Source organism: Chlorocebus sabaeus, chromosome 16 (assembly GCF_047675955.1).
Source record: "Chlorocebus sabaeus isolate Y175 chromosome 16, mChlSab1.0.hap1, whole genome shotgun sequence".
In the NCBI taxonomy this organism is placed as follows: domain Eukaryota; kingdom Metazoa; phylum Chordata; class Mammalia; order Primates; family Cercopithecidae; genus Chlorocebus; species Chlorocebus sabaeus.
The window spans coordinates 47,261,660-47,273,999 of NC_132919.1; the positions used below are offsets into that span (position 1 = coordinate 47,261,660).

Below are 12,340 nucleotides of genomic sequence, written 5' to 3' on the forward strand. Positions count from 1 at the left end.
CAGCCTGCTGAGTAGCTGGGATTACAGGCAGGGGCCACCTGCCTGGCTAACACTGGCATTTTTTTAAGGCCCCAGGTGAATATCATGTACAGCCATGGTCTAGAACCACCTAAGGAAAATCTGCTTACATAAAGGTATAACTTAAGTCATAATTTGCATTTGAACAGTTTAAAACCTTAAGCTAAAAGAAAAACAATTATGATGGCCGGGGCATGGTAGCTCACATCTGTAATCCCAGCACTTTGGGAGGCTGAGGCGAGCAGATCACAAGGTCAGGATATCAAGACCATCCTGTCTAATACAGTGAAACCCCGTCTCTACTAAAAATACAAAAAATTAGCCGAGCGTGGTGGCGTGCGCCTGTAGTCCCAGCTACTCGGGAGGCTGAGGCAGGAGAATCACTTGAACCCAGGAGGTGGGGGTTGCAGTGAGCCGAGATGGCGCCACTGCACTCCAGCCTGGGCGACAGAGCGAGACTCCATCTCAAAAAAGGAAAAAGAAAAACAGTTATGATGACTGCCATGTCACATGGTCAAACAGCTGGACAAGACTGGCTCCAAAGCCTGTTCCTCCTCTTTTCCTGACTAGTGATCAGAATGACCCAGTAAGATTTAAAACAGGCCGAGGCAGGCAGATCACAAGGTCAGGAGTTCAAGACCAGCCTGGCCAATATGGTGAGACCCCATCTCTACTAAAAACACAAAAATTAGCTGGGCATGGTGGCAGTCACCTGTAGTTCCAACTACTCGGGAGGCTGAGGCAGAAGAATTGCTTGAACCCAGGAAGGGGAGGTTGCAGTGAGCTGAGATCGCACCACTGCACTCCATCCTAGGCAACAGAGCAAGACTGTCTCAAAAAAAAAAAAAAAAAAAAAAAAATTTAAAACACTGATTCCTGAAACACCTTTATCATGTTAAAAAGAAAAAAAAAAAAAAGGCCAGGCCGAGTGGCTCACACCTGTAATTCCAGCACTTTAGAAGGGTGGGTCACGAGGTCAGGAGTTCAAGACCAGCCTGGCCAACATGATGAAACTAAAAATACAAAAAAATTAGCTGGGCCTGGGGGCAGGCGCCTGTAATCCCAGTAACTTGGGAGGCTGAGACAGGAGAATTGCTTGAACCTGGGACACAGAAGTCGCAGTGAGCTGAGATCGTGCCATTGCACTCCAGCCTGGGCAACGAGCAAAAACTCTGTCTCAAAAAAAAAAGAAAAAATTAAAGACTTGGTGCAATGCCTTACGCCTGTAATCCCAGCACTTTGGGAGGCCAAGGCGGGTGGATCACTTGAGGTCAGGAGTTCAAGACCAGCCTGGCAAACATGATGAAACCCCATCTCCATACAAAAATTAGCCAGGTGTGGTGGTGTGCGCTTGTAATCCCAGCTACTCGAAAGGCTGAGGCAAGAGAATCACTTGAACCCGGGAGGCGGAGGTTGCAGTGAGCTGAGATCCAGCCACTGCCCTTTGGCCTAGGTGTAGAGTGAGACTCCATCTCAAATAACAACAACAACAACAAAAATCACATAGATTCCCACGATCTACTCCATGTCTACACGATCAGAATCACAGTCAAGGCCAGGCTTGGTGGCTCACGCCTGCAATTCCAGCACTTTAGGAGGCTGAGGTGGGAGGATCCTTTCAGTTCTAGCTACCACCCATGTGACAGCAGTCTCTGTGTCTGTTGATTCTAATTACTGAGAAAGAGTCTGAATAGCTGAGCTAAGCCTTTGGTTTGGGTCCATATGTGATACATACAAGTCCCTAGTCCAGTCACCTGTATTTAGAAGAATGAAGAAAGGAATCCCATGGAAGTGGGATAGTTCTGTCCAGAGGTCGTAGGCAAAGCTGTCAAACTTGAGAGTAGTAAATTTAGTGTACATGTTTACCATGTAGAAATAACCAGAGAAAGGAACTTGGGGGAAGAGACCAAAAGATAGCGTGGAACCAGTATTACAGGCTTTAAACACTTGGTCAAGTGATCCGAGAGTTTTTAGTAGACAGGATAACTTGGTGTAAAGGTTCTGGCCTGAACAGAGACTGGACTGAAGGAAATTTTTACTGGCTAAGAGGGGCAGCATCCATAGAGGATGGCTGAAAGCAATTATATCAAACAAGATAGCAAAGTCAAGACAGAGATTAATGGCAAGTTGAGGTGGAGTTGTGGAACACGGTGATTGATTACTTCTAAAGGAGTAAGAGGAGTTGTTGATTTGACACCCTGTACTAATTCAGAGAATATGTTCAGCATGCAGGTAAAATGCTGGACCGAGACACTGGAAGAGAGGCAAACTCATGATAAAACTTTAGGAATCAGTGGTGTAAAAGTTGATCATTATAGCACTGGGGTGGATGAGGTCATCAAAACAGAAAAAGGCTGAAATCAGAAACGTGAAGGTTGGAGGTGAAAGAGCAAGTACCAAAAGGAATGCAGAAGGAATGATCAGAGAGATGAGAAGATTGTTTGGTAGACCAGAATGTGGTAAGAGACTAGGAGAAAATGTTTCAGAAAGTTAAGAGTAGGTTGGGTGTGGTAGCTCACACCTGTAATCCTAGTACTTTGGGAGGCCGAGGCAGGCAGATCGCTTGAGCCCACCTTGGCCCCCAGGAGTTCGCTACCAGCCTAAGCAATAGGGCAAAACCCTGTCTCTACAAAAATTAGCTGGGTGTGGTGGCACACCTATAGACCCAGCTACCCAGGAGGCTAAAGTAGGAGGATCACCTGAGCTCACGGAAGTTGGCTGCAGTGAGCCATTTACTTGAACACAGTAGGGGGAGGTTGCAGTGGGCTGAGAATGCATCACTGCACTCCAGCCTGGACAACAAAGTGAGACGCCATCTCAAAAAAAAAAAAAAAAAACGTGTATATAATAATAGATGAAGACAAAAATCAACTGCAAGGAGTTGCGTATATGTAACTTGAATTGAGTCTTTGGGTGAATAGAATTTATTCTACTATTCTATAACTTTGAACCTATTTTAAAGTAAAAAAAAAAAATTTTTTCCCCCTTTGAGACAGTCTCGCTCTGTCGCCCAGGCTGGAGTGCAGTGGCATGATCTCGGCTCACTGTAACCTCCGCCTCCCAGGTTCAAGCAATTCTCCCTGCCTCAGCCTCCCAAGTAGCTGGGATTACAGGCGCCCGCCACCATGCCTGGCTAATTTTTGTATTTTTAGTAGAGACAGGGTTTCACCATGTTGGCCAGTCTGGTCCTGAACTCCTGACCTCAGGTGATCTGCCTACCTTGGCCTCCCAAAGTGCTGGGACTATAGGCATGAGCTGCCGTGTCCGGCCAAAATATTTTTAATATAATGGAAATTGGGAACATTAGAATATAAGAGATGGTCTTTTGAAAGCAAAATTCCAATGGTAATAGGACAACATGGGGAAGTTTATCTTAGTTTTAAAGAGTGGGGGCAGCCTGGCCAAGGTGGGTGGGTCACCTTAGGTCAGGAGTTCAAGACTAGCCTGGCCAACGTGATGAAACCCCATCTCTACTAAAAATACAAAAATCAGCTGGGCATGCTAGCGCATGCCTGCAATCCCAGCTACTTGGGAGGCTGAGGCAGGAGAATCACTTGAACCTGGGAGGCAGAGGTTGCAGTGAGCCAAGATCGACCCATTGCACTTCAGTCTAGGTGACAAGGGAAACTCCGTCTCAAAAAAAAAAAAAAGGCAGAGTTGGGACAGCCGGGAGTGGTGGCTCATGCCTGTAATCCCAACACTTTGGGAGGCCAAAGCAGAAGGATCACTTGAGCCTAGAAGTTTCAGACCAGTCTGAGCAACATGGTGAGACCCCATCTCTACAAAATAAAAATTAAAAAATTAGCCAAGTGTGTTGGTGTGCACCTGTAGTCCTAGCTACTCAGGAGGCAGAGACAGAAGCTACTTGAGCCGGGGAGGTCAAGGCTGCAGTGGGCCATGTTTGCACCATTGCACTCCAGCCTGAATGACAGAGCAAGACCTTGTCTCAAAAAGGGGGAGTGGGTTACTTGTTACAACAGTCTCTGAGGCGTGAAGAAACGAACAAGAGGACCCTTAACATGGACCAGCCTTAGCATCTGCCATAGAGGAGTATAGTTATCTGTAGCATAAAAGAGATGAAGTTGGAGGTTGAAGAAAGTGGAGACGGTTTGTAAAAACTCTATGTGATAAATCAGAAAGAAAGAAGTAAAAGTGTTATCAAGTAGGATTTGGAGCCTAGCTGAAACTAGATAGGTAAATTATAAGAGCACTCAGCCCCAGTTTCATGATGCTGCGACAGCAGGCAGCTATAGCCATGGTCAAAGGCACTGCTTTTCCCAGACCTCTGAGGTCAGTTCTAGGTAATCCTGCTTTTATTTCTGGAACACACTAGAATTTACATAGGTTTTTTTCATTAGAACTTCTGTTATTTAACATAACTCAATAGAGAAGCATGTTTCACTTTGAAGAGACCTTTATATAATAGATTTTCCTTTCTTTTAGAATGTCGAAGTATTATTTTTGTAATAGTAGTATCTAATTTCAAGTACTTAGAATTCTCTTAATTTAAAAGGTGCTAGCTGATGGATTCCTGATGATTGGGATCGATGGCTCAGAAGCAGCAGATGGATCTGACTGGTTCTGTTACCATGCAACCTCTCCTTCTATTTTTCCTGTCGGTTTCTGTGAAATTAACATGATTGAACTTACTCCACCCAGAGGTACTTCATCCTAATATAAACACTGGAGTTTAATCTTTGCTTTCTTCTTACATGGTTTCCATTTACAACATTTAACACAGCTCTAGATTTCCTGAGTATGTATATAACGTGTGTGGATAAACATATACATACAGGAGTTGTAGGTTGCTCTAAAAATATAAAGTACTGTATTCTAGCTTACTTTAATAAATTACAGTAGTATATAATTTTTCCTGAGCATCTGTGTATTTTATAACATGAATTGGTATTCTCAAACTCTGTTGAGTCAGTAATACAGGCTCAACAGGCTATGGCATACATAATTTTTTTTTCCCCCAGTAAAGACAGGGTCTTACTCTGTTGCCCAGGCTGAAGTGCAGTGACACAATCATAGCTCACGGTAACTTCCAATTCCTGGGCCCAAGCAGTCCTCCCACCTCAGCCTCCCTAGTAGCGGAAACTATAGCTGAAAGGCACAATCATGTCTGACTTTTTTTTTTTTTTTTCTTTTTTCTTTGTATGTATAGACGGGACTCTCACTGTTACCCAGGCTGGTCTTGAAATCCTGGCCTCAAGTGATCCTCCCACCTCAGCCTCCCCAAAGCACTGGGATTAGGAGTGAACCACCACATGTAGCTATGTGGACTTTTTTCTTTTTTTCATTTTTTCTTTTTTTTTTTTTTTTTTTTTTTTTGAGACAGTCTCGCTCTGTCACCCAGGCTGGAATGCAATGATGCTATCTCACCTCTTTACAGCCTCCACCTCCCAGGTTCAAGTGATTCTTGTGCCTCCCCTCCCAAGTAGCTGGAATTACAGGTGTGCACCACCACGTCCAGCTGATTTTTCTATTTTTAATAGAGACAGGGTTTCGCCATGTAGGCCAGGCTCATCACAAACTCCTGGTCTCAAATGATCTGCCCATCTTGGCCTCCCAACGTGCTGGGATTATAGGTGTGAGCCACTGCACCCAGCCCTATGTGGACTTACAAAAGGATGGCTGTTTTACTCATGGTTTAACCAATCATTTTCCAAATTTTAATACTTGAGCATTAAGTTGTTCCTCTAAGAAAGGAGGAAAGCTATAACAGAGGTCTATAAACATGGTATTTGCTCAGCCAGTTTTCTTTCTTGCAAGGAAAGAAAAATATCACTCCATAGTATTAGGTGCTAGACTCTTCTAAAGCCTAGGATTGAAAGAGCAAAAGTGTACCCTTGTAGTAAACAGAAAAAGAGAGCCACTTTTGCGTTACACTAAGTGGGCGTACCAGTGTTTCTAGAAAGGGGAGGGAAATCTGTGTAACATGGAAGAATTATTGCACTCAGCAGTATAAATCATATAGGCCAGGTGCAGTGGCTCACGCCTGTAATCCCAGCACTTTGAGAGACTGAGGCAGGAGGATTGCTTGAGACCAGAAGTTTGAGAACAACCTGAGCAACATAGGGAGACCTTGTCTCTACTAAAAACAACAAAAAATTCGCCTGTCACAGTGGCATGCACCTGTATTCCCAGCTACTAGAGAGGCTGAGGCAGGAGAATCACTTGAGCCCTGGAGGTTGAGGCTGCAGTAAGTCGTTGAGAGCACTACTGCACTCCAGCCTGGGTGACAGAGCAAGACCCTGTCTCAAAAAAAATAAAATTGATCATGTAACCTATGCTCTTAAGATTCTGTATAATGTTACTTTTTGTCTGCATTTTAATATTATGCTAATTTTAAATGAACTGCTAGTTAAACCAGTTGTGTTTTTTAGGTTACACAAAACTTCCTTTTAAATGGTTTGACTACCTCAGGGAAACTGGCTCCATTGCAGCACCAGTAAAACTATTTAATAAGGTAAATTTAAATGGCAGCATAATTATGTGAGGACTTATTAATGCCCCACAAATAAAATTTATGTTCATAAAAATGTCTTTGCCTTATATTAGAATTTCTCAGTGGAGATGTAATATAAACAGATATATAGCAATGAAACAATATGAATATTTTCTTTACCTAGGAATCAAAACTTGTTTCCAAACTATGTTTCATGTTTAATCTGAATGAAAACGAAATGAATACTTTCCTAACTAGTTTTTCAATGCTTCACCTTCATATTATGTTTAAATAGTTAAAGAATTATTTGGCATTTGTGGTTTAAATTATGTTATTTACCTTGTTGCTTCTGTTTTTTGCTTTCTTAGTGGTAGTAGGGTTGCGCATTCTTTCTTTATACCAATATTAATGTTTTGTTCTCTGTGTCAGGATGTTCCAAATCACGGATTTCGTGTAGGAATGAAATTAGAAGCAGTAGATCTCATGGAGCCACGTTTAATATGTGTAGCCACAGTAACTCGAATTATTCATCGTCTCTTGAGGATACATTTTGATGGATGGGAAGAAGAGTATGATCAGTGGGTAGACTGTGAGTCCCCTGACCTCTATCCTGTAGGGTGGTGTCAGTTAACTGGATATCAACTACAGCCTCCAGCATCACAGTGTAAGTTGGTATACAGAAAAGGTGTCCTTTTGTAAAAATCAGCAATTCTTCAGAGGACTATCTCACATAAGTCATCTTTTGAGCTCACAGGACAAGAATATACCTATGTCTGATTGGTTGCCAGGTAAGACATTAAGACTCAACAACAATATCACAGAATCAGACCATGTGTACCATGGCAGTGTGAATCCAATAGTCAGTTACATAATGACTATAGAAACACAACAGTCACCAAATTCAACTAGACTTACTATTTTAGTGAGTTAAAAATTACAGACTAAAAGTTTATTGGTATATAATAAATGGTTTTTGAGTAAATAGTGGAATCTGTCTCGTTTTGAGGCTCTGGTTTTGTAGGAACAAGTATCCTTATTTTCAGACCATGATGTACTTAAATAAGTCTTGGTAAAGATAGTTCATCTGGCCGGGCGCGGTGGCTCAAGCCTGTAATCCCAGCACTTTGGGAGGCCGAGACGGGTGGATCACGAGGTCAGGAGATCGAGACCATCCTGGCTAACCCGGTGAAACCCCGTCTCTACTAAAAAAATACAAAAAATAGCCGAGCGAGGTGGCGGGCGCCTGTAGTCCCAGCTACTCGGGAGGCTGAGGCAGGAGAATGGCGTAAACCCGGGAGGCGGAGCTTGCAGTGAGCCGAGATTGCGCCACTGCACTCCAGCCTGGGCGACAGAGCGAGACTCCGTCTCAAAAAAAAAAAAAAAAAAAAAAAAAAAAAAAAAAGATAGTTCATCTAAGTTGTATCTAGACAGCTGTATCATCTAAATTGTAAACAATTATCTGGTACCAATTTTCCCTTTTATTTTTCAGCATCAAGAGAAAACCAATCAGCTTCATCAAAACAGAAGAAAAAGGCTAAGTCCCAGCAATACAAAGGACATAAGAAAAGTGGGTCACCACGTGGTGTTCACATACATTTTCTAATTGTTAACTAATTGGAGTCACAGTGTTCTTGGACAGAAAATGCTATCTCTTGTGAGAACTGATGATTGTGCATTATGTATTGTGCTTAAAGGTGCAGTATGCCATAAAAGGCAAACCCTTGCAGTAATGAGAAACACTGATGTTTTACTGACAGGAGAAATGATTACCACAGTATTTAAAGTATACGTGGTAAAGAATAGAGCCTGTGAATGACTCTTGAAATAATATGTAAAACCTACTAAAATTTAATCCTTTTTAAAAACTTTATTTAAAAAGAAAAATTAGCAGCGGGGTGCAGTGGCTCACGCCTGTAATCCCAGCACTTTAGGAGGCTGAGGCGGGCGGATCACAAGGTCAGGAGATCGAGACCATTCTGGCTAACACGGTGAAACCTGTCTCCACCAAAAATACAAAAAATATGCCAGGTGTGGTGGTGGGCGTCTGTAGTCCCAGCTACTCAGGAGGCTGAGGCGGGAGAATCGTGTGAACCTGGGAGGCAGAGGTTGCAGTGAGCCAAGATTGCACCACTACCTCCAGCTTGGGCAACACAGCAAGACTCTATCCCAAAAAAACAAACAAAAAAATTTTAGCAGATGCTCGATGCTTACAGTAGATGTGAAACCTAATAAACCCATTTTTCTTAGAAAGCAAAACTTTCTGGAGTGATACTGGTAAGAAATCCAAGTTGATGGCAAACAAGCTTTATCAAATCTTTCTAGAAATGCTTTCTATACTAAAAAATTAGCCAGGCATGGTGACGCATGCCTGTAATCCCAGCTACTTGGGAGGCTGAGGCAGAAGAATCACTTGAACCCGGGAGGCTGAGGCAGGAGAATCACTTGAACCCAGGAGGCAGAGGTTGAGGTGAAGCGAGATCGTGCCATTGCAGTCTAGCCTAGGCAACAAGAGCGAAACTCCATCTCAAAAAAAAAAATTTTTTTTCTATACTATGTTTTACCTTACAGTGAATTGTTGGCATAAGCCAAAGTAATATAAAATATATTGTTAACTATATTTGATTTTTTAAATCTAATTCCCCATCATAGAAAACCATAGCTTCTCTTTTCATAAAACTTGTCATAGAATATTTCATTCTTGTGTGTGTGTGTGTGTGTGTGTGTGTGTGTGTGTGTGTGTGTGTGAGAGAGACAAGGTCGTACCTTGTTGCCCAGGCTGGAATGGAGTGCAGTGGCACAATCTCTACTCACTACAGCCTTGACTTTCCCTGGCTCAAGCAGTCCTCCCACCCCAGCTTCCTAAGTAGCTTGAACCACAGGTATGTGTTGCCACACACTCAGCTAATTTTTGTGTTTTTTGTAGAGACAGAGCCTTGCCATGTTGCCCAGACTGGTCTCAAACTTCCAGGCTCAAGTGATCTGCCTGCCTCAGCCTCCCAAAGTCCTGGGATTACAGACATGAGCCACCACACCTAGCCATATTTCATTTCATTCTTAGATAAGGTTATATATATATATATATATATATTTTTTATTTTATTTTATTTTTTTTTTTTTTTTTTGGAGACAGAGTCTCAGTCTCTCACCCAGGCTGGAATGCAGTGGTATGATCTTGGCTCACTGCAGCCTCAACTTCCCGGGTACAAGCAATTCGCCCACCTCAGCCCCTGGAGTAGCTGGGACTACAGGAGTATACCACCATGTCCAACTAGTTTTTCTATTTTTACAAAAATGGTGGTCTCACCATGTTGCCCAGGCTGGTCTCAAACTCCTGGGTTCAAGCGATCCATCCGCTGCCTCAGCCTCCCAAAGTGCTGGGATTACAGGTATGATCCTCTGAGTCTGGCCAATTTTTATTTAAAGATACTTTTTAAGTTGGACTGGACGCAGTGACTCATGCCTGTAATCCCAGCAACTTTGGGAGGCCAAGGCGGGCGGATAGCTTTAGACCAGCCTGGGCAACATGGCAAGATCCCATCTCTAAGAACAAAAAAAGAAAGAAAACAAGCTATTTAAAAAATGTAAAAGTACACTTGAGGATTAAAACTGAAACAGATTTTTCCAGCTGATTTGCCAAATGTGCTCAGGTACGTGCCGATCTGCCTCAGTTACAACCTAGAGACTGAAGTGGCAAGAAGAATCAAATACACTCTGTTCTAAACTTTCTGATGTTTGCTTGTTAAGTGGGAAACTAAAAAATTTCTACTGTCCACTCTAGTGGTACTTTGAAAAATAGGTTTTCTCCCAGCACAAAAGCCATGTCAGCCACACAGAAGTAGCAACCTACAGGCCTGTCTCTTGACCTCTCGTTTATAGGCACAAGCCTCCCACAGGCTCAGAATTATTTTGCCCACCAGCTGCTTGCCAGGTCTGATACTCACCTAAAAGAACTTTAGGGAGCATTACCAAACCAGCCTGATGAAAGGGAATTCTCATATATGTAAGTGGGTAGCAAGAATTCACATGGGAACTCATTTATGTCAGTGGGCTGACAATAGCAGGTATGACCACTAAGCTTTCTGTGAAGTAAATCACAAGTCTGCTTTCACTTTCTGTTGGATAAGACTTTGGAATTTCAGAATTTTCTTTCCAAGATGTCAAATTAAAAATGGTTTTTATTACTCAGTGGCTATATGACATTGCTTTTTAGAACTAATCTGTGAGCTTTGTGTAGACAATTCGTTTGCCTCCTTCAGCGTGACTCTTGTAGGATTTGTTTCTGACTTGGGTTTAAACTGTTTTGAATTAATGGGCTGGGAACATGGAAAGAAATGTGTAATTAATGAAGAAATATTAACACCCCAGTTTTTAGTGATATTTACCATTACTAGAGTTCTGGATTCACTGAAAAAATGAATTTTGGACTACATGTAACATATTCTCTAACTATAATGTTTTACTATTTCCTAATAGCATGACATCATCTCTAATACCTTTAAATTGTCCTTTGGACATAGAAAAGAAAAGAACTGTGGACCCACAGTACCTCATTAGATGCCCTTGGGACCAGATGTGCTTTGGAATTCAGAATTTTTTGGATTTTAGAAGAGAAATATAGTCTGTGTAACATACATTATTTAACACTCCAGACTGAAGCACTCTCTAAAGCAAATATATATATAAATATTTACATTAAATGACCCAAAAAAAAAATTATAAGTGGTGTCACCAACTGAGGTACGGCTTTGTTGCCAAAGTTTTTTTTAAAAAACTTCCTGAGGCCAGGCGCAGTGGCTCACGCCTGTAATCCCAGCCCTTTGGGAGGCCGAGGCGGGCGGATCACCTGAGGTCAGGAGTTCAAGACCAGCCTGACCAACATGGAGAAACCCTGTCTCCACTGAAAATACAAAAAAAAAAAAAAGCCAGGCGTGGTGGTGGGCGCCTGTAGTCCCAGCTACTCGGGAGGCTGAGGCAGGAGAATGGCCTGAACCCGGGAGGCGGAGCTTGCAGTGAGCCGAGATTGCACCACTGCACTCCAGCCTGGGCGACAGAGCAAGACTCCGTCTCAAAAAAAAAAAAAAAAAAACCTTTTTGAATGTTGGAATTGAGGATAAGGAAATGTATTGCCGCATTAAGCAGCAGCTCTCACTCATGGTGCCGCCGCCTCTTCTTTTTTTCTATTAGTCAGCAAACAGTTTGTTAGAAAGTTTTCTCACTAAGCTTTAGTTACACAAATAAGTATTTGGGGTTTAGAAACCTGTCATCCATTGCAGGCAAACTGATATCAATATCAGATGGGCTATAAAACCTTTTGTTTGTTTTTACGTTTGCCTTGATAAATTATCATATTCTGGCTCTGTTGTTTCATCGTATAGCTTGTTGGTCTTTTTGAACTTAAGATCATCTGTTAGTGGTATATTCTTTGGTAGTGCTTATTGTGCAGAAACAGCTGATGAGCTTCATTGGTCTAGCTTGCTTTGTAGTAGGTTGTGTTCATGCCACGAAGGATGGATAATTACTAACACTTTTGAGAATAAGTATAAGGTTCTGCCGCAAGGATCATATACACTCTCTAGTCTCAAAAGCCTCTTTTCCTTAAGATGTGGTAATTCTAGAGCGGGAAAAGCAGCACTGGTTTCTGCTTTAAATCTCACCATTTTCAGGGACTACTGTAAGTAGTAAGAGTTGGACATTACTCCTTGCGTTTTTATCTCTTGAGTATGTGTATATTAGGAAAAAGTCTGAAGTTTTTGCTGCATGTAATTTTGGTTTGGCTCTTGAGAACTGAATCTACTCAATAACAGCTTAAATCCCACATCATTTTACATAGGAATACTGTGTGGCTTACATTTATCTTTTAGTTTTGATTTT

The 12,340-nt window shown here is 42.2% G+C and overlaps 1 protein-coding gene across 14 annotated transcripts in view; it reads left to right on the top strand.

Moving 5' to 3' along the window:
• MBTD1 (mbt domain containing 1) overlaps nucleotides 1-12,340 on the top strand; it is an 84,309-nt gene that overhangs the window by 61,472 nt on the left and 10,497 nt on the right. For 13 of the 14 annotated variants that reach the window (XM_037993097.2, XM_073004928.1, XM_037993098.2 and 10 more), the window contains 4 exons: nucleotides 4,532-4,679; nucleotides 6,408-6,490; nucleotides 6,899-7,133; nucleotides 7,959-8,036. In XM_037993097.2, the coding sequence (XP_037849025.1) occupies nucleotides 4,532-4,679; nucleotides 6,408-6,490; nucleotides 6,899-7,133; nucleotides 7,959-8,036 (544 nt within the window). Of the gene's footprint in view, nucleotides 1-4,531; nucleotides 4,680-6,407; nucleotides 6,491-6,898; nucleotides 7,258-7,958; nucleotides 8,037-12,340 lie in introns of those variants that run through there. The other variant, XR_005238682.2, reaches the window with a different exon arrangement.